Source organism: Lissotriton vulgaris, chromosome 3_2, assembly GCF_964263255.1.
Source record: "Lissotriton vulgaris chromosome 3_2, aLisVul1.2, whole genome shotgun sequence".
NCBI classification, from domain to species: Eukaryota; Metazoa; Chordata; class Amphibia; order Caudata; family Salamandridae; genus Lissotriton; species Lissotriton vulgaris.
Window position 1 is genome coordinate 244,679,678 of NC_141690.1, and position 22,939 is coordinate 244,702,616.

At 48.7% G+C, this 22,939-nt stretch overlaps 1 protein-coding gene across 3 annotated transcripts in view; it reads right to left on the reverse strand.

Moving 5' to 3' along the window:
- Positions 1-22,939, reverse strand: part of SLC4A11 (solute carrier family 4 member 11) — a 1,871,484-nt gene that overhangs the window by 782,229 nt on the left and 1,066,316 nt on the right. For all 3 annotated transcript variants that reach the window (XM_086964299.1, XM_086964301.1, XM_086964302.1), the window contains exon 6: positions 16,198-16,279. In XM_086964299.1, coding sequence (XP_086820425.1) covers positions 16,198-16,279 — 82 coding nt within the window. The remainder of the gene's footprint in view (positions 1-16,197; positions 16,280-22,939) is intronic.

A 22,939-nucleotide genomic window follows, 5' to 3' on the forward strand; every position in this document is an offset into this window, starting at 1 on the left:
TTCTTCCATGCCAATTTCAATTTGTGAATTGCTTGCAGGAGGTTAATGACCAAGTCTTCTGTAGTCTCTTTTGTTAATCCTTTAGCCTGACAAAGGTTGTTACTAATTGACCAGAATTCCTCGTTTTCTGGACAGGCTGCAAATTGGTGCTATATTCACCCCCTTTTGATTATGCTTCATAGTACGTTTGAATCATCTACTTGGATGAGTAGAGCTGATAAATATAGTGAAGCACCCAGGGCCATCATTTATTTAAGCTTCTCAAATTGTGTTTTGTAAGGGTCCCAGGTATTTTGATCAAGCTCATTTTGCCTTTTGATGAATAGGGGATAAGAATTCTACATTTTTTTTTTTTTTATTTCACAGAGTTTTTTATTGAGAGAGTTTGGTATTGATATGAGCAGAACAAATAATAGCAGATAAAGTCCATGGTACACGTACATAATAAACCGAGAGGCGGTGAAGTAACATAATATGGAGTAAACATAACATGCGGGGGGAAAAATATACCAGGTAAATAAAGAAAATGACAATCAAGCATCAAGTCCGCACAACACGAAGGCATATGTCAGCGGGCAGATCGGTCATATAGCACAGCAGGGTGAATCACAGCCATCAAATGACATATTGAGAAATTGCTTGCCACAACAATGTTTTAGGTGCCTCACGGAGGTTTGAAGAGATCAAAGTGAGCGTCAAGTGAGACCCATATTTTCCTGTGTTGTGGGCGCCAGGGGTGAGAGGCAAGTGCAATGGTATCGGCACCCCTGAGATTAGAAACCCAGTTGAGCCAATGGGGGAAGGAGGCTTTGGCTGTATTTTTCCAGTTGGACGTTATGACTTTAACCGCCGCCGTCAGTAAAAGATCAAGTAGGGCTTTGTCATTTTCATTTAAAGTGACAGCTTTGGAAGAACCCATAACTAGAGTAGCAAATTCTCTCGGGAGAGAAACGTGCAGGGCTTTGTTAACAAAGTCAAATATCCTGTCCCAGTATGTGGCAACCCGGGGGCATTTAAATATTAGATGTTCAAGGTCTCCTCCCGCTTCCAAACAGTTCCAGCAGGAGTCATTGTCTTTGATGTTGTGCAGAAAAAGTCTCCTGGGGGTCCAAAAGGCTTTGTGTAGGAGCCAGAATTTAGTTTGGGATAGAGTTGGGCTAATTTTGTGTCTTGTGGTCGATTCCCAAATTCTGGCCCACTCGTTATCAGATGTGGGAGTGGAGGAGTATGATTCCCAATAGGATTGTAATGCAGAGACCAGGTTAGATGTCTGTGGTTTGATCATTTTGTACATTCTGGAAACCTGGTGGCCAAGTCTATTAAGGGTGGATAAAAGGCCAGGGAGTGAGGGGGATGTGTTGCCCAAGTTTGCTTTGGTTAGGGCCACCTTAACTTGTAGAAAATAGTAGAAGTCAATGTTCTCGAGTTGAAATCTATCTGTAATTCCTTGAATGTGAGTGGTGTTTGGCCCTCGTAGAGGTGGTGAGGGAAGTGTATTCCCTTCCTGATCCAAGAAGGATTATACAGCGGTTTACCTTTGTATGTTATAGTGTTATTTCGCCATAGGGATTCCCACTTTGAATTGCGAAATTGATGGGGTAGAGATTTACTTATATGGAGGAGGGAGTTCTTAGTGTTTTTAAATATGATGTTAGAGTCGATATCGGGACGCACTTTGATGGTAAGGAGGGAGGAGGGGTCAAGGCCTTGCACTAGGGATTTTTCGATGTGTAACCACACAGGTGTGTAATCAGGCTGTGGAGTGAGCCAGATCGCACCTTGCCTGGCCAGGAAGGCGGTCTGGTAGAGTCTAAAGTCGGCCAGATTGACGCCACCCAAGGATTTATCTAGTCGTAGCTTTTTCATGCTGATCCTGGCTTTTTTCCCCTGCCAGAGGAAGGAGGTGATTACCTTATCCAGTTTTGAGTGGAAATCGTTAGAGAGCGTTAGGGGAAGCATCGAGCTCAGGTAATTGACCAATGGGGAGATCATCATTTTTATCGTCTCTATCCGACCCCACCATGTAATGAATCGCGGCGACCAACCATCCAAGATTCTTTTAATTTTCGCTAGTGTGGTTGATTCATTGTGCTTGAGTGTACTTAGTATGTTGTCAGTGAATTCTATTCCTAGGTACTTAATGACATCCGGTTGCCAGGCTAGACCTGAATTTCCAAGGACCTCTTTGGTAGTATGTACATTAAGGGGTTTAACTTCGGATTTGTCCTTGTTTAACTTATAGCCGGACAAAGCCGAGTACTTACTGATGGAGGACATAAGCCCCTTAATTGATAGGGTTGGGTGTTCTGTGGCTATTAAGATGTCGTCGGCATATGCCGCTAGTTTTATCTGAGTGTTTCCGAATGTGACACCTGCGATGTCCTCATTTTTCTTGATGTCGGTGAGTAGTGGCTCAAGAGCCAGCAGAAATAGAGCCGGTGAAAGTGGGCAACCCTGTCTAGTTCCTTGGAATAGGCGGAACGGGTCAGAGAGTGTTCCATTAATAGATATACGGGCAGAGGGGGCGGAGTATAAGGCCATCACCATTTTAATGAAAGAATTACCCAGATTGAATGCGCTCATACAATGCTGAAGAAATGGCCATGAGACTTTGTCGAATGCTTTCTCAGCATCTAGGGTTATTGCAACCATCGGCATTTTGCAGTTTTTCGCTTTTTCAAGTATGTGGCATAGGAGTCTGGTGTTGTCGTTCGACATCCTGTGTTTCAAAAATCCTACTTGTGATGGACTTATCAATTTGGGCAGTACGGCGTTTAGTCTAGTTGCTAAGATCTTGGCATAGATCTTACAGTCAATATTTATGAGTGAAATGGGGCGGTAATTTTTTGTCTGGAGGGGATCTTTCCCTTCCTTGGGTATAACAATTATTGTGGCTTCACTCATCGAGGGAGAGATACTCCCACTGGAGGCGGTGGAGTTGAACACGGTTTGGAGTGTCGGGGAGAGTTGGCTGTCAAAGGCTTTGTAGAAAGAGGCAGAAAAGCCATCAGGGCCCGGGGCTTTGTTGCTTTTGAGTGTTTTTATGGCCGTCGAGATTTCTGTGATGCTGATGGGTGACCCTAGATTTAATTCGTCTATCTCTGAGAGTCTGGGGAGGTCTAGGGTCTTTAGGTAATCTATGCATGACTGTGGGTCCAGGGGCTTATCATTCTTGTATAATTCTTCGTAAAATTGCTTAAAGGTATCAAGAATCTTGGACTGGTTGGTGTGCGTGTTATTAGCGGGATCCTTTATAGAGGATATGGTTGTTAATTTCTGCTTGTGTTTAAGGTAGGAGGCCAACAGCTTCCCGGCTCTGTTTCCCTCACACAGCTTCAAGGCTTTGAAGCGGTTGATCCACACGCCTGCTCTCTTGCTCACAATGGAATTATACTCGTATTTCTTTTTTATGAGTTGGTCAAGGGGTTTGGAGTCTTGAGGATTGGTTTTGTGTAAGGATTCTAGTGATCTGATCTCCTGCTCCAGTTGCTCTAGTTCTTTGTTTATCGCTTTGTTGGCTCTGGTTCTTATATTAATAATAACTCCACGGATCGTGGCTTTGAGCGCGTCCCAGAGGATGTTTGGATCTGTGTCAGGGACATTATTTAAGAGTAAGTACTCTTCAATGGCTTTAGTAATCTGTAGTTTGTCGTCCGGGTTGGTTAGTGTTTCATCGTTGAAACGCCATCTTCTGGGCGGTCTGATTGAGCGGGAGCCTGCAAGTTTGGTGTGGATACATGCATGATCGGAGATCAGTTTAGGGGCGATGTCGGTTTCCTCGATTAGGTGTGCAAATGTAGAAGATATTAGGATAAAGTCAATACGCGAGTAGGAGTTGTGGGGAGTGGAGTAAAAGGTGAAGTCTCTCCCATCAGGGTTTTGGAGACGCCATGAGTCTTTAAGGCAGTACCTTTCGCATAGCCGCAGGAGTGCCTCATGTGAGCGTGATGGGTGAAAAGCGCATTTGGACTGCCGGTCTAGTAGGGGGTCTAGAGGAAGATTAAAATCGCCTCCCACAATGAGAAGGTCGTCCTGAGGGATATGCTCCATCGAGCGGGAAACGGAGTCCCAAAACCCGGGGTCGTCTGAGTTAGGGCCGTAAATGTTCACAACGTGAATTGGGTCATCTTCCCTGCGTAGATGGGCCACCAGAACCCTTCCCTCCGTATCATGAGTGTGTGAAACTAGTGTTATGTTCGACTTCTTTGATATCAGGGTAATTAGACCTCCTTTCTTGTGCGGTGCAGGGGATGACAGTATATGGGAAGACCAATGGACGTTTAAGAAACGTGTGTCCTCTTCCGATAGTTTAGTTTCCTGTAGGAGGATAATATCCCCCTTAGTTTTGGCGATGTAGTCGAACACTTTCCTCCTTTTTACAGGGTGGTTAAGACCCTTAACATTTAACGAAACTATGTTGAGGTCATCCGCTAATGACTTAGTGTTAGACATTAGTGGGCAAGGTTATCGCTAAGTGGTGATCTGGTGGGGGGCAGAAGAATGAGACAAACATCCCCGTGGGAGCCTGTGTGCTAATACAATACCAAGTGGACAGAGCTAGCGAAGTGGCTAGGGGTATAACTAGCGTCCTTGTGTTGTAGCTGAATGTGTTGTAGCTGAATGGAACAGACAGAAAAAGGGACAAAAAATAACACAAAAAGATATACAATGCTATAAGGTACCAACAATTATTATCTGCTGAAAACTCTCTCTTTTTCCCAATCCCCATGCAAGCCCTCCCAATCCCCCCTCCCCCCCTCCCCCCCCAATACGTACGTAGGGAGTACGACGACAGTACCTAGCTAGGCAAAACAGGAGTTATTAAACATTAGCAATCGATATTCATTAGTTCCAATGTTAAACTTAAGAGGATTTAGATGTCCAGACTGTGTGGCAGCGGGTAACATTTACTGCAGCAATAATACGTGCGTAATGGTAGTGTTTGTGCGCAATAATATGCTGTGTTAAACCAGGAGTGACTGTCTGCAACGTGCAGACGAAAGCAGTAAGAAGGTTAGAACCAGCTAAACGTTGCGTTAAGAAAACTTGAATCGTTAAATTGGATTGAACTCCCTGTAGTAAGGGCAATATATGTGCACAGAAACATATAATAGCAATAATGACAAACTAGTAGCGACTATTTGCGTCGTGCAATAGAGTCTAAGTGTGAGAGTAGAACTTGCCCGACATTATGCAAGCAATCACCAATCCTGTTGCAAACCAAAGGAGATCATAAAACGTCACTTATCGAGTGGGCGGACTAGCAAACAACTAGAGAAGGCAACTATTACCAAACTATTACAAAACTACAAGTACACAATAGTGCGACCTGGAAAGGATAGAGATCCGATAGACCTGTTCTTTGTCATGACAGTCACGTGGTCTTCCTTTTGTTGGAAGGGCCATTCGATTGGTCCATTTCCTGAGGTGGGCCATTTTGCAGGTAGTTTTCCAGATCTTTCGGGTCCGTGAAGAATTTTGTGCGGCCGTTTATTGTGATTTTGAACTTGGCTGGCCCTGCAAAGGAGTAGGGTATGTTCTTGGATCTAAGCTTGGCGCGGATTTCCAGAAACCCCTTGCGAACCTCCACTGTGTCCTTGGAGTAGTCCTGTGTAAAGATGATCCTCTGACCTTCCCAAACGATGGAGTGCTGCTTCCTTGCGTATTGTAGGATCAGATCGACATGCTGATATCGGAGTGGTTTGCATATCATTGGTCTGGGGCCCTTCTCGCGGTTAGTAGTGAATGTGGGGATTCTATGCGCACGGTCTAGCTCCAGACCATGCGGGAAAGCAATGCCGGTAATCATGGGGATCCATGCTTCCAGGAAAGTCACGCAAGAGTCTGCATCTTTTTCTGCGTTTTCGGGTATGCCAAAAATTCTAATGTCAGAGTGCTTTCTACTCTGGAATCAGTTGGATTTGAAAATATATCATCTACTCTGGATTTTTTTATTTTGGCTGCGTTACAGGCTTTAATTTGGCAGAATTGTTTTCGCCACCTGTTCCTTGTCAGAAAGTAAACTTTCTCACCCCATCCCCCTTTTTTAAAGATAAGATTCTGCTGAATTAGGTCCACCTTGGATCTTATAGAAGAATTCAGTATTATAGGCTCATGCTAGGCATTCGATTGATCTCTCATGACTGGAGATGAACTGCTGCTCCGGTGGTTTTGTTAATGATCACTCCAGATTAGTCCCAATTGCCTGTCATTCATTAAAGCAGCATTTGGGGGCGAGGGTGTGACCATGCATTTGGACAGTATGTAAGACATCTGCTGGCAAGAGTCATGCACTGTTACTCATCAAGCAGGCCTGGCTCTCCTAAAATTGAAACTGTTTAAGTATTTTTTTTTGCATTAAATATTTTTCTTGAGTTTTTCAAACCTAATGCCACAACCTTGTGGCCCACCCAAAAGGTATACACAGAAATCTAAACATTAAGAAATACCCTGCTGAATAATATATTACAGTATTCATGATGCGGGCCAATGCCCCCCCTCTCGCCAAATAAACCCTTCTCACCTTCCCTGCAAACCAGTATCACCCTGCCGCAGGTCCCATGGGGACAAAGGCCACCCAACATCATAGCTCATGTCCGTGAAATAAAAAACCCAGCGCACTGGAGGTCAAGACTGGCCCTCCATACTCAAACATGCCCAGGGCTTTACAAATAGGCTACAATGTCATATGTGGCTGTCCGCCAGTGACCGTTAATATTTGCTCATTATCCTTTCCATCACAAAGATGGACCACGGCCGGTGATACCACTGTGTGAGGGGGCAGTAATTCTTTTGGTCCAAATTGCAAGCAATGATCAGTTTGGTGGTCCCAAACACTGCAGCACCATAATGCCATTTTGCTGCTTCATTGCTTTAAGTCTGGCGGCTGTATACCCAAAAGCATCACCTCTGGGGATGCAGGGCCCGGGAATCACGACAATATAATTTGAAGTGCTTGTGGACCTCCTCCCAAAAGGGGGAACCTTTGAGCACACCGACTAGATATGCAGTGCTTCTTCCAGGGCCTAACACAACCTGCCAGCATCAAGGTGATGCAATATGGTAAATGCAATGCAATCTAGATAAAGTGAAATCTCACCCACACCATGCAATTCATTTCCCTGCCAAGGATTGATGCTGACAATGAATGGGTAGCCCTCCAAAGTCGTTCGCACTGCTGCAATGTAATCTGTTTACCCAAAACTCGTTACCTTGCTCTCTTATGTTTCCGTTTGGTAGGCACATTCAAGGATAATAACATTTGCTAGAGATTAGTCATGGTGCCTCTACTACCCACCACCTCAGGGAATAGTGTTCCAAATGTGATTTTATCTTCGGTGGACACATTTGGGGGGGGGTGCGATTGAAGTGACTCTGTGACGAATCTAAACTTAATGTAGGTGTTTGGTTTCGTGAAGGTAAAAATCTGCTTTACATTGCAAAAAGGTCTTTGAAGTTGCTGCTGCAAACATAACAGAAATCATCTTGCAACCACCCTCCCTCCAGTCTAAAAGCTTGACCTTCTAGGGCAAGATTAAAATCGGTATGGTAGTGGATTGGTGTGTATGGTGATGGGTCGGTCACCCAACCCCTCGCAGTTACACAGGAGTCCTATACAGGAGTACTAAGAAAGGTATTTGGGTGCCGAAACTGCTTACCTAGCTAAGCAAGATGCCAAAGAGGGTGGCCAACTATGGCATGATCCATCCGAAGGCAGTTTTTCTTTCAGATTCCAACGTGGTTCAAAAACAGTCCATAGATAGGATTGTAACTGGTTCAACAAAAGTCTGTAGAGGGGTGGCTGCATGATAGTGGGCAAAGCTAGGTGCTGCCACCCGCCCACACCTCCCTCTCTATGGTGGATCAAGTCAGTCTAAATAATTCTTGGTGCTCTACCACTACAAATAAATTTGTTGCAGCTGGATCCAAATTAAGTATGCCCAGTCGAGCCACATCAGCAGTACTTGAACACAAATGTGGCGCGCAAGGTGGGACATGTTACCGCGTTTATTCTACAGTTCAGGAGAGAATCACATTTTCCCATGACTAAGTCCTTCCTTAGGTCCGGTATGGGGGTAGGTGATGGAGAAGAGTTCTTCTTGAGTCTAGGTATTTTAAAGCGTAGGTATTTAATAGAGGACTTCCCCAATATGATAGTGTGAAGTTTTCAACAAAGCCACTTCCTCATCCCTCAGTGTCAAATTAACGCCTCGGATTTATCACAGTTGATTTTGTGCCCAGGAGACCCACTCGAAGGTGCAACACAGCCAGAAGTGATGAGCATGGGGATCCCAGAGACAAGAGGCCATCATTCGTGTGAAATTAAATCTTAAAATCCCTGGCCACGTACATTACTCCTGTGATCGACTCAGTTTGGAGAATCAGGCAGGCCAGGGGTTCAATAGAGACCAAACAAGAGCAGGAAATGAACATCCCTGCCTGGTGCCTCTGTAGATTGAGACCTACCTGGAGGTATGACCATTGAGTGTGACACTATCTGTCAGCCTGGAGTAGTTTGAGAAAATAATTTCCAAGAATTTCACGCCTATACCCATTTTTTGCAAAATGAGACGCAGAATGGAATGGTTCACCAGGTGCAAAGCTTTTTCAGCATCCAAAGATAGTACTCTTTCCCTCTTGCCTCAAACATTTTCCAATACGAGCACCCAGATTGTGACTCCCTGAGTAGGAGCGCTTCAAGGTGAAAGAGGGCAAGTTCAGCCTATTGGTATAATGCATGCAGAAGTGTCCCCTAGCAGCAATAAGCAGTGTTTTGGCTGAAGGGGTTTTGTCACCGTTTGTATTCTAGGTCTCAAACATCTAGGTCTTTCACCTCTAAACTACAGAGGCAGGAATTTTGAGCAGTGGAAGTTATAAAGTGGCCCCTAATCACTGCCTTAAAGGCATTTCACATACCACCTAGGGGCACCTTCTTGCCTCCACTGATATTGATCTATTCATTGGCTAACTTTATCATTAGACCAGGTCAAACAGTAATGATGGGTAAAGATACCAGCCATGGGAGTGTTTCAAGGTGCCCAGATCTAGCCTAGCCACTACAGGAGCATGATCAGAGACCATGATGGCACCTATATTAACCGTGCAGATCCCAGCCTGCAGAGTGTTGCTTAGCAGCATATAATCTTCCTAATAATGCGTGTGGTGAACATGAGAATAGAACGAGCTGTCGACGGCCCACATGGAGGGTACCCCAGGGGACTGATGCTGTGCTCTCAACCTAGAAGCAAATAAACAGCCACGTCTGCCTCCCCCCACCCCGCCAAAGGAATGTCATAGCCGCAGGGCGGCATATTCAGCTTTATCCAAGTCAAGCCCTCCCATGTGCGCATGGGCTGGCTCCAGTTGTAGCCACACCCATGGGCCAGCTGTGCATTTCTGAAAGTGCTCGAGTTTCTGAACCTTTGGTTGTAATCTCTCCATCTTATCACGGTGCAGTTTACTATCCACTGCTGAGTCTGCAATAAGTTCCCCTCCTATAACCACCTTCAGTGTCTCCCACAGAGTGGTGATAGATGTGTCAGCTGTATCAATGATATCCCAGAAAGTTATCAAGGCGGGCGTACATTTTATGGGCGTGCAAATAGAATTTGTAGCCTTGACCTGTTATGAGGCAGGTCGCCCCCGCGCCGCACAGCACCACCTCTGTTGCCTTAAGCCCGCTGCTGCCGCGGAGTAGGTTCGAGCCTTGCGCTCGCTCTGCCCCCTATTGTAGCATCTGTGCTTCTGCCCGCATTTCTTTTGTATTGCTTATTGCTTGTCCCGGTTAGTATGGTTTTATTTTTCACGCTTATTTCCCTGATTTCCCCTTAGTTTCTTCCCGCCGCTGCGTCCCCTAAGGGCCGCCCCCTTTTCGGCCATTCGCCACCCCGTTCCCGCCTCCCAACTGCTCCTCCCTCCCCTTATATGGCGGCCGCTGCCACGCCGAAGTCGCGCCTAAGGCAAGTCTGTCTGCGCCCGTCCGCGCCTGGATCGCGCCCAGCACCAAAACCCTGGCCCCCGCAAACACCACACCACCAGATGCCGCTACGACGCCAACACCCTCCACGCCCTCAACACCGAACAATCAAACTCCTGCTTCCTGGCTGCCCCAAAGGACCCTTCTCCTGCCGGAGCGGCAGCTTCACCAGCCTCCGAGCCGCCAACCTGCCACCCAGGACAGGATGCAACTACCTCCGATGCATACTACTGAACACCCGCTCCGCAGGCAAACACGCCATCGAGCTCTGGGACCTGCACGACACATCCTCCCCCGACGTCACCTTCTTTACCGACAACTGGATGAACGACTCCTCAGCTACGGACATCACCATAGCCATCCAAGACTGCTACAAGATCACCCGCAGAGACCGCACCAACGGAGTAGGCATCTCCATCATCCACAAATCCACCCTCAAGGTCTCGACCAAGACAGACGCCACCATCAGCACCACCGAACACCTGCACTTCCAGATCCACACTGATCCCAACACCACCCTCAGAGGAACTCTCGTCTACAGAACCCCCGTACCCCAGCCTCAGACTCCATCGCCGACTTCGTCAGCACACACGCCCTCGCCTCCACAGACAACACCCTTCTCAAAGATCTGAACTTCCACCTTGAGAACAACAACGACACCAACTCTATCACCCTGAACGACAATCTCACCACCCTCAGACTCCGACAGCACGTCACAACGCCCACCCACTCCGCCGGCCACACGCTTGATACCATCTTCTCCGCAAGCCCCCACGTCTCCTTCAGCCACACCATCAAACTCCACTGGACCAACCATCACTGCATACACTTTACCTTACAGAAACCCACCACGCAGCACTGGAGCAAAATCACCGTAGCCCAGCTAAACACCACTCTCGCAGGAAGCCCACCCGCCGACCCCACCGACCCCGATGCCGCCGTCAGCAACCTCAGGCGATGGATCAACGACTGCACCAACACCATCGCCCCGATCAAGAAACCCTCCAACAGACATACCAACAAGACTGCCAGCTGGTTCTCCGCGGACCTCCAGACCTCAAAACAATACTGCCGAAGACTAGAGATGAAATGGCACCGCGAACAGACACCGGAGAACCACGCAGCCCACAAGAACGCCATGCGCCAACACCATATCCTCATCAGATCCGCCAAAAGGACCTCCTTCAAGGACCGCCTCGATAACACACACAACAGCAAAGAGCTCTTCAACATCGTGAAGGAACTCTCCAACCCCAGCTACAACAACAACGACATCCCGCCATCGCAAGACCTGTGCAACTCCCTTGCCACCTTCTTCCATCGCAAGATCACAGACATTCACGACAGCTTTGACAACCAGACCACCACGACAGCCAACGACACCTCAGACCGAACGAACACCACCCACGACGACCCCCTGCTCACCTGGAATAACATCAATGACGACACCATCAAAATCATGAACACTATCCACTCCGGGTCCCCGTCAGACCCGTGCCCACACCACATCTTCAGCAAAGCCAGCACCACCATCGCCCACCCATCTCCGCAAGGCCATCAACATCTCCTTCGAGACCGCACCTTCCTGGAGAGCTGGAAGCACGCAGAGATCAACGCCCAGCTCAAGAAACCCAAGGCAGATCCGAGGGACCTCAAGAACTTCCGGCCCATCTCCTTGCTCCGGTTCCCGGCAATGGTAATCGAGAAAACAGTCAACATGCAGCTGACCCGTTACCTCGAAGGGAACAACATCCTGGATCCATCCCAGTCCGGGTTCTGCAGCAACCACAGCACCGAAACTGCCCTCATCGCCAACAAAGATGACATCAGGGACCTGATGGACAACAGCAAAACCGTGGCCCTCATCCTCCTGGACCTATCAGCAGACTTTAACACAGTCTGCCACCGCATCCTACACACACGCCTCCACAATGCAGATATCCGAGACAAGGCTCTGGAATGGACCACCTCCTTCCTCTCCGGCAGAACCCAGAGCGTCCGTCTCCCACTTTCTGCTCCAAAGCCTCCGAGATCATCTGCGGCGTACTCCAAGGATCATCCCTCAGCCCGAGACTGTTCAACATCTACATGGCCCCACTCACCCACGTCGCCAGACTGCACGACTTTAACATCATCTACTACGCGAACACACAGCTGATCCTCTCCGTTAGACCAGTCAGCCCTAGGGTGGTCTTTCCCTGTGACTTTTTGCCCTTGCCTCATTTTTCCCACCTACTTTTTGTTGGCCCATAGGTCTTTGGGCACCCTTTTCATATCTAATCTGTGTTAGGGTGCAGGTGCTCTCTACTTCCAACATGGCTCCCACTGGCCCCTGCTACTGCAGAGTGGTCTTTTAGTGTAGCACCCTTGTTGCCAGGAGCAGGCTGGATCCCCATACAATGTTGCAATACCAGCCACCCAGCCCTTGTCCATAGGTAGAGTGGGGAAGTTCCTGGAACCTTCCAGAAGAAAGGCGGACCTGACTTTTCCCGCCTTAGAGAGTGGTCACCTGACCTGGGCATATATAAGCAAGGGAGGGAACTTTTTCTAGTCAGTTGGGGGCATCACTGACCTGGGGAACCCACACAGGAGTTTTAGGCGGGAGGGCCTAGTGAGGAACCTATGCTACTGGGAGTGACAGGATTTAGGTGCTGCCTCTTAAGCTGGGTGAGGTGTCCCAAGCTAGCCCCCTGATCTGGCCCAGTGGTAGGGAACCCCAGGGTCCATCTGAAGAAACTCTTCAAGCCTTCAACTCAAATTCCCCTCCTCTCTTCGGCAACTTCAAGAAACAAGCAACTAAGGGTGCAGAACCATCCAAGCGCCAAGAAAACTGCTTTCCTGTGACCAGAGACTGCTGGGGGATTGACCAGGTACTGGACTGTGCTGCCCTGCGCACCCCAGGCCTGCAGTGGGCCCACCTTGCCCCCCTGGTCTCCCCCTGACTGAACTGCTTTACTACCCATCCAGCCTACAGTTCTTGCCAAGCTGTGTAGAAAGCGCAATAATCTACATCCTTTGTGCCCCAGCGCTGTTCTGACTGAGCAAGTGGCATTCCTGACTGGAATTCTCCACCCGCGCTGTTGCCTGATTCCCCTCACCGTCAAGCGCTGGTTCCTAACTGTCCGGAACACCAAGCGCTCTCCTGAGCTGACTGATTTCGGCCCCAAGAGTAGCGCTGCGGAGACTTATCGCCGCCGCGAGGCGCTGTTGTTATCCCCACTCACCGCCGCAGCCGGGGCTGCCGTGCCGTCCGAGGCACCCGAGGAGGTCTGGCGTTCGTCGCGGCCCACGCGACACCCCTGTGGCGACCTGCGCCAGCTTTAATTGCCCCTGCGGCGGCCCCTGTATGTGAGGAGAGGGCCGCCGTTCTCCAAGTTGGGCCGCGGTAGGCCCGAAGCCAAGCTGTGCCCGTGTCACGTGACCGGGGAGCTCCTCCGCCCCGCCCCTGGGCGCCGCGCTGCCATTGGCTCAGGCGGGCTACGCAGTTGGCTGGAGCCGCCCCGGCCACGATCCTCCCGGCCCTGGCCTCAGAACCTGGCTGGTGGGCCCCGAGACGACCCATAAACAACGCGGAAGGGGCCGTGGAGTTTGAGTGCCCCCTCCTTTCAGCACCACATCCGGCGCCGGTGCCCAGAAGCCGCCCTGCACAGCGACGGGCCGAGCGAGACCCCCGGAGGGCCGCAGACCCCTCCCTGAAAGCGGAGACTTTGCAAGGGCCCTGCAGGGCCGGAGAACATCAGGTAACCGCCGGGGAGGAGGGCGGTAGGCCCGAGGAGGCCAGAGGTCGCCCCTCCCGCGGGGTGAACTAGGACTGGGCCCCGTTGGCCCACCCCTCCTTTGTGCCTCGAGAACTAGGTCGTCTGGGGATAGACACTTTCCCCCCTATATCGTTTTGCATGCTGGTATCCAGCCTGAAATGTTCATGGTTACACCCTATTTACAAACCTATTAATGGAAGGGTGATTTACTTCATTGTACTGAATTTCTTGCAGAGGTGGGCTTCTACAGTTATTCTGATGATCTGATTCTGGGTCGCAAAACGATCAGTATTCACAAGAAGAAATGCTTGTGGCTGTGTTCTTTGTAGTTATCTGTTGTACTGAAAGTACTTGATGAAATGTTTTATCACCTCCTATGAAGTACAGTTTAGAAGGCATCCACAGGAGGTTTAATGTGGTACTTTAATGCAATACTATGGTCGCTTCTTGTAGGATCCTCCAGGTTTATGAAAGTACCCTCTTTGCCTGCTGAAGAGTATGATGCGACAGGTTGTGTTATTTAATGTTTCATTGCTCAGATGAGCTGGTTATAACTTTAATGACAAGTCTTACTGAAACTGCCTAATGAAATGCGTAAATGAAATACTAATGATCTGCTAAATGCATTACTTGCTTGATCCAAAGTCTATATAAAGAACTTGATTTGCAAATACAACTACTGGTGTGGTCTCCATTATTGCGCCCATTGTGTGTCATTGGATCAGTGTGTTAAGTGGCTGCTTTACACGCAAGCCCCGGGCTGCCTTCCTGCTCGAGCCATGCAACCTCCTGGAGAGCTGGTGGCCCCGGTTCTTACACTCTCCCTCACCAAGGACCCCTCACCGCCAAAACCAACCTCCACGAAGGAATGAAAGCCATCGCCGAATGGATGAAGAACAGCCGTCTGAAGCTGAACTCAGACAAGACGGAGGTCCTCATCCTTGGCTCCTCCCCCTCAGCCTGGGACAACTCCTTAAGCGTCATATGAAAAAATGAGCCCAAATTCTGGGTTCGGAGACCTGTCTTGTGTTGTGGCTAAACACAAAATATTTTAAGTACAGCCAAAAAAAGAAATAAAGAAAAAAATATATATCTTTCTTGAGTCCCCTCACTCACCGGAGTTTCCTCATGGTGACATGCTTCATCATTGGGGCCATCCCAGTTCTCTACGAAAAGGGGCGTGTTACGACTTGCGAACTACGTAAGAGCACTTTTGTTGTGAAGGACTATGTGTGGTGCAAAAAAGTGTAGTGAGGTGGAGTGGGTGAGCAAGTGAATTTTAAAAATACCGTGCTAGTGGGCCTCAATAATTTATTCTGCTCCTGGGTTGGTATATTAAAAATGGGGTTATACTGAGAACCGACCGACTATGGAGTTGGGTTCAGTATATGGACCATATACTGAACCCACCGGTGAGTGAGGGGACTCAAGATATATGTTTTTTTCTTTCTTTCTTTTTTTGGCTGCACTTAAAATATTTTGTGTTTAGCCACAACACAAGACAGGTCTCCGAACCCAGAATTTGGGCTCATTTTTTCATATCAAGAAGAGTACGAATAAGTGCAGGAATCCCAAATATTGGTCATTTGTCCCCTTCCCAGAGTCTCAGAGAAGACCTTAAGTGAACCATCCAGTGTGTGTGAGAAGAATGTAGTGCGTGCATCGCTATGTAATTCGGGTACGCCCATGAAGAAACTTAAACAAAGGTAAAACAATTAGGAAAGAACAGTAATTCGGGTCTAAGCCTCAGTGAAAAACTAAATTTTGGATTCCTGTAGTGGCTCAAGATCCTGACCTCCAGCCTGGACCACACCCCGCCAGTGTGCAACTCAACTCAAAGAACTCTCATAGTTTTCAAAATGAAACTGAATTGCCTGGGTCACCAGTCAGGGTCTCCAGCACTGCAAGTCTTTCTTTTGCGATGCTCTCCGGATCTGGACGTGGCCCTCGAGATGTGCGTCTCTGCCATTTTGAGCAACTGGGGTCTCCAATCACACAGGCCAGGCCACGAGTCAACATCACCACATTACTCTGTACCCAGCAGCTGGCAGGCCTCAGTGAGGGAGCGGATTGACTGGGAAGGTCAACAGCCAAGACCTGGAACGTCCTCCACCTTCGGCAAAGCCCTATACTGCTCCAGTTCAGGAAGGACCTCAAGACTTGGCTCTTCAGGTGACCCCAACGTCCAAAAGGACCCGCCCCCTCCCCACCCTCGAGCGCCTTTAGGCCCTCAGGAGCGAGTTGCTGTGCTTCACAAACCCAAAATTGCATCTTTATAATGGAACGCTGTTTTTTTGCAAAGGTTAAAAATGCCTAACAGATAATATACACAATGACCAATCGGTACCATAAATACATTCAAGTAATTAATTTTGTTTAGCTATACACAATCTACTAAATAAATTTACATTCCCAATGATTAAAATAGTTTTTATGTTACTGGTGAGAGACCACATTACTTACATGATACAAACCCAGGATTGCTGGTATTGCACACCTGTGGCAGTTGCAGTTACTCCTTGAATTGTGTCTGATAGGAGATGAACTACAACAAAGAAAATATGAACATTTTAAACTTGGTTGAAACTAAAAAAACATTATTCCTAGCTGTGAATCTATTATTTTCAAGTGAATGCTGTTAACAATGTGGCACAAGTTATAGCATCAATCATTTTGCAAAACTGAACTACAAACGAATGAGAAATGTATTCCTTCATTATATTTCTTTTTAGAAGGTTGACTTTTAACCGCTACAATTTCCTCCACTGCAGGTTTCCTCTCTAGATCCATATCATGTTAACTTCTACAAATACAGGGCAGGGATTCTCAGCAATTAAATCCAGGACTCTACGGCAAACAAACTTTATTTAGCAGCAGTGTCCAGCATAAAGGACACAAAGAACAAGTTACTTACTTTCCGTAAGACTCTTTCTGATTAATAATCAACCTAACCGCAGATTCTTCACCTTTACAATATCCCCAGGGGCCAGATTGGATTCCAGGAGCCAGGACAGATCTGCACGTCTGGGCACAAACAGCTGCAGGAGACCAAGTGACGATCTCCAACTTTACAGATGTTAAAGATGTCACTCCAGAAAAAGAGTAGTAGGGAGGATTCTGCAGTTACATAAGAGTATCCACCAGAAAAAGTTATTGAAGATAACTTGTTCTTCTGATGGATACTTCTAACTGCAGATTTCTCACCTTAAGAAAAGCAGGCCCTCCCAGAGGGGATGTGGTTTGTGGAGTGGACTCAGAACAAAAAGTCATGCCAGACAGAGCAATCAGAGTGACTGTCAAGCCTGATTGTCGAGACAGTAGTACTTTGTGCATTTATGTACTGACTCAAGCCAATGACATTGTAGCATTTTTGGCCTGGATCAATTGGCATTCAAGCCCTCTAGGGGGGATGCTGTTGCACAAGTGACAGGGTCATACTCTGGTTTGCATCTGAGAAACTGAGCAATAGCCGATAGTCCACCCAAATGATCTTTCATCCAATCGATCTAAAAGCTCAACACCCCTCTTTTGATCAAAGCAATCCCTTAAGGGATGAGGCAGAGCAAAGAACACTGACAAGATGACTGTAGGCACAATTTTAGAGGAAAGCTGCTCGGGTCCTCAACAACAACCTTTCAAGGATGAATATAGTGTAGGGTGCTTGAATCAACCGTCCATTACATAGAATGCCGACGTGATTAGATAAGGAACTCTGTTTTCAGTGTCAAGAATTATAAGGAGCTGCTACAAAAAGGCTAGAAGGGAGTGCACATAAGGAATGCCAAAACCAGGTTTCAGTTTCAATGGGAAACCTCAAATGGCTTGGGAAGGAACGAATGTCAAAACTTTATTGAACGATATCTTGACACTAAGCAGTGTGTATGCTCCACTGCCACTACAGTGGTCCCTAGTGGAACGACTCTTAACGTTATGGGGAGCCATGCCAGATACCTTGTCCGAGGTGGGAGGGAACTGGAACGATGTGATGGAGCTGGAGCTTGACAGGTGGAGGAGTGTGGGGGATTCCCGCGGTGGGTGGCCCCTCTACAAAACTCCAGTCTTTGGCTATGGGTTTTAATTGGGTGGATGTGTGGAGGCACATGCATGGACCTCGTAGGGAGTACACTTATTTCTCCAGGGTAAACGATTCCTTTTCCAGGTTGGACTTTATCTTTGTTCCCACGAAGCTCTGACACAGGATAATGTCTGCATCTTTGTGCCATAATTTTTGCCCAGAGCCTTATCAGATCATTCGCCCGTAGCTCTTACATTCCGGATAGGCCCGGGACGGCAGCCACTTAGGTGGCGAATGTTGGGGTGGCAACTGCAGAGGGAGGAGTACAGGAAGCACTTGACTAAGGAAATAGAGGACTACCTAGTGACTAACGTAGGGTCCGTGGAATCTCCAGCAACTCTTTGGGAGGCCTTGAAACCTACGCTGCGGGGCGTTGATATCTATTGGTGCGTGGCGGCGCGGAAGGAGCATCAACAGGACTTGGTGCGTCGGGAGGCTGACATGGAGGCATTGGATCGCAAGGGTCGGGAAGCGGATGGTGGCCCAGCAAGAAGACAGTTAGTGCTGGCTCAGCAGCAATACACCGCGATACTAATGGATGAGGAGCGTCAGGCCTGGCTGGCTACGCGTAGTCTGGTATATCAATGGGGGATAAATCTAGCAAGATGCTCCACCGTTTGTGCCAAGGTACTCTGCACGCCCAGCCATTGCCTTGACCCGGAGGGGGCGCCTATTCTAGAGCCCTCAGCACTTGCAGAGTTTTGCGGCGTATTATGAGGACTTGTATACGCGCAAGGAATGTCTCGCAGAGGAGACTATTTAAAAGTTTATAGACGATCTCCCCCCCCCCCCAGACTGTCTCGGATGAGGTGCGGGAGCAGTTAGATAGACTCCTGTCAGATGATGAGTTGGGTACGGCCCTCAGGGAGCTATGTCCCAGGACGGCTCCGGGCCCGAATGGCTTCCCGTGTGAATTTTTTTTACGATTTTTCGTGCAGCTGGGCCCCCACTTACGACCGGTGGTTGAGGAGGCGCATGAGAGCGGCTCGCTTCCCCCAGACTGGAGGCACGCTGAGGTGGTAGTGTTTTTTAAGCCGGGCAGACCTCCAGAGCGGCATGCGTCGTATTGACCCATATCCCTCCTTAACATAAAGGCCAAGGTGCTGGCCAAAGGCTTTGGCCAACAGACTCAAGTTGCATATCACAGACCTGGTGCATCCGGATCAGGCCGGATTCATGCCTCAGAGGGCGACCCGCCATAACATCAGACATGCGCACGTCGCAATATCAGCCTGGAGACGGCTTGGGGAGCCTGCAGCATTATTGTTAGCGGACATGGATAGGGCCTTTGATTCCCTGAGTTGGGTGTACCTGTTCGCTCTGCTGTGGCGCCTTAATTTTGGTCCGCGCTATTTGGCCTATTTACAGCTGTTATACAAGGATCTTACAGCGTCGGTGCGGAGGGGGCGATATCTCGTTCCTTCCGGATCCAGCATGGCACGCGTCAGGGCTGCCCCCTCTCCCCCTATCTATTCACGCTCGCCATGGAGCCATTGGCGGCATGAGTGCGCATTGATGCTCAGCTCAGGAGGTTCAGATGGGCACTGGGCCTCACTGATAAGATAGCACTCTATGCGGATGATGTCCTGTTCTTTCTTACCGATCTCGATAGGTCGGGCCGAGATTATTACGTATCTTACAGATCTTCGGTGAGACCTCAGAGCTCTACATGAATCTGGGCAAATCTACATTGTGGGTCCTGGACGGTGGACAGAGGGTTGGAGATTGGGCCTCGACCCTTCAACTTGCATCCGGGGGGATGAAATACTTGGGGGTCTATCTCTCGGATACACCAGTTGTATCTAGGGAACGTAATCGGGCCCTGGTGTGGGAGCACACACGAGAGGATCTCAAGGCGTGGTCCTGCATGTCCCTGACTATTTATGGCAGATCGGCCATTTTCAAAATGGTGGCGCTCCCCCGTCTTCTTTACCAATTGCAGAACCACCCCTATCAGATTTTGCCCCGTTGGTTCCAGCAGGTTAATTCGGCACTGGGTGGGTTTCTTTGGGAGGGGGGTGCAGTCCGGGTAGCCCTGCGCACATGTTTTTTATCCATGTACACTGGGGGGGCTTGCTACGTCGGATGTCCTCTCCAATTATCAAGAGGCACACTTGCTAGTACTTATCGAGTGGTGGTACGGGGAGACCCGGCATATGCGGTTGAGCGACACCTGATGGGAACTAGGTCCCTACACATGCTGCTGTACTCTGCGCCATTGCAAAGGTGCCTTCCCTCGGCCACGCAGGTAGTGTTCCACGTCTGGAGGTGGGCCCAGAGTAGAATGGGGTGGTGGAATGTTCTGACCCGGGAGACTCCTCTTTGGGGCAATGAGTGGTTGCCTCAGCTAGCGGCGCTACAGGGTTTCCAGGGTTTCCAGGTTGGAATCTCGTCCCTAGGAGACGTGATGGGATATTTCACCAGAGTGAGACTGTGGTGGGCAGGAATTATCGCCTCACCCGAGTGTCTCCTTTGTGGGACAAACAAGGGCACACTTATACATACAGTCTGGGGCTGTCTTGCGCTGCATAGATTTTGGAGGGGGGGGCTCTCCTGTCTGTCGGAGGTGTTGGCATGGGAGCTTCCACACGCCACGATTGGCCTTGCTGCATTTGATGGAGGGTATCGGGGGCAATAGATATAAACGTCATTTGTTGCTGCTAGGTCTCACGCTGGCAAAGAGGGATATAGCTAGGGCTTGGAAGGCGCCCCGGGCTCCGCTGCTGGGATGGACTTTTGCATGGGACTCGAGCTACCGACTTTCATTGCCAGGGGATGCCCCCGTAAACATTTTAAGATTTGGAAAAGATGGGCGGACTACCGGGGGCTGGAGCTTGACCCGCCGCCGGAGGAAGTCACTCTTGTGCCTGTCTGATTGGGGGATGGAGTTTGGAATTTGCAGGGTGTTGGATGGACTCAGTGTGCTGCTTTGGAAATGTAATCCTTTGGCTGTGGAGGCATACATGCAATCGGGGGGTGGATGGGTGGGGGGGGTAGTTTTTGTTATAAAAAGTCAACTGCATTATTGTTGATCCATTGATGTGTGCAGTAGTCTCCGGGTTGCAGAGCTATGCAGTATATGTGACCTGAGACAAATAAAATGTTTTTAAAAAAAAACTTTAATGAAAAGCATCACAACTGGTGACCTAAACAAGGATGGTTGACCAGTAAGCAATGGAAGACCAGAAGGGCATATGCATAATCTTCCATTGTGCTCACTGCAAGGCCTTGCTGGGCTAAGGATAGAACCAACGAAAAGAATATCAGAAGGTTTAGCTTGTAAGGGGCCAGAGTCTTGGGTACTACAACAGCCAATCAATCCTGTTTCCATCGTTGAAGGACATCTGGTAGCAAGGAGAAAATCCACCCCTCAATCTTCAATCACACTCTGGTATTCAGGTGGTACGTGACAGGGGAGATGTTCTACTGGTCCAGCCACATTTAGAGGCATTGTACCTCTGGGAACAGAATTCAGGATGCACTCTGACCAGTGTACCTGGCTGTCGTGCTGCCAGTGAGGACCAGCACATGCTTCCCTTTGATGGATCAAAACCAAAGGGGATGATGGACGGAGTGCTAAACATTGCAAGCACTCACCCCCAGTCAACTGATCTGGGTTTAATCCATCATCATTCTCTAGCTCACTCCACCACCCTAGTTCAGATATGGTCATATGCAAATCAGTCTGACCCTGTGCCTCCATGGAACAGTCCAGCCCGAACTGCAAAGCCATGTCTTCCCTGGACCGAAAACAAGTATCCTGGGACCTGCCAACTTAGGGCAAACAATTGCCAGACATGGGTCCCTTGCTCACTTTGCTTGGCTTGGCAGTTCGGGCTGGACTGAGCCCAGAAGTGGGGACACCTGCCTGTCAGTGGGATGGCGAAAACAGAGGAGATTGCAGCACTTGTGTATTGAGGATGACACACGCTAGTACTTACAGTATCCAAGGATGCGCCCAGGTAATGGATCTTTTGAGCTGGCTTAAAGATCAACTTTTTGTAATTGATTTGTAGGCCCAGATTGCTGAGCACTCGTATGCAGAAGGAGAGATGACTCTTAAGCAGAATGGGTGAGGAGCTTCTCAGCAACTAGACGTTCAGGTAAGGATAGACAAAGATCTTTTGCTTGCTAAGAAAAGCTGCTACTACTGCCATGCATTTTGAGAACGAGTGGGGGCTGACTAGAGCCCTAACGGGAGGACTTTGAACTGGAAATGTGAAGACGCTACCTGAAAACACGAATTTCCACTGTTTTCTGGAAATCAGCACGTGCAAATAAGCGTCCTCCAGGTCTATGGAGCACATCCAGTCCCATTGGTGGAACTCCGGAAACATCTGGTTTAGTGCCAACATCCGAAATTTCTCTTTGCGTATGAACTTGTTCAAAAGCCTCAGGTCGAGTATTGGTATGTAGTGTTGGATCGGACCTTCTTTTGCATACCACAAAGTAGAAGGATAAAATTCCCGGTCCTTGCTGCGTAGAAGGAACTACTTCTATAGAGTCTCTTTACTAGTCTTGACTTCCTCTCGTAACAAGCGGTGACATTGAACACACTTTCCCTTAAGTGGTACTGATGGAGGTGGGGATTTGTATCTGAGCAAGTAGCCGTTCTCTACAATATGGAGTACCCACTTGTCTTTTGTGATTCTTCTCAACAGGTGAAAATTAAACCCCCCCCCCTCACCCACCAGAGTGTGTGATGGAGTTAGGGGAAGCCAGGGCTCATTGCTTAGCATGTTCTTTCGCTGAGGAAGGTGTCTGTCTTGTAGATCCCCTTCCTCGACCCTGTCTGAGCTGATGGTAATGCGACCTGGATTGTTGCTGTTGCGTAGACCAGTAAGGGGCTTGAACCCTCAACCAGACCACCTTCCTGCAAGATTTCATGAAAGTCCTGCTGGTCTACTTTGGGCTTCTTCTCTGTGAATCTAGATATAGTGTCCCATAGAGATCTGTCGTACCTGCCAAGAAGTGCTGAGGCACTAGCCACTTTCATGAAGGATGCCGATGTACTGCACATTCTTTTCCCCAGACAGTCTACGCGTTTACTCTTCTTCTCAGAAAGGACTGCACAGGATGTTGCTCCAGGATGTGTTTTCGGGGCTACTGCCACTATCACAGAATCCTGTG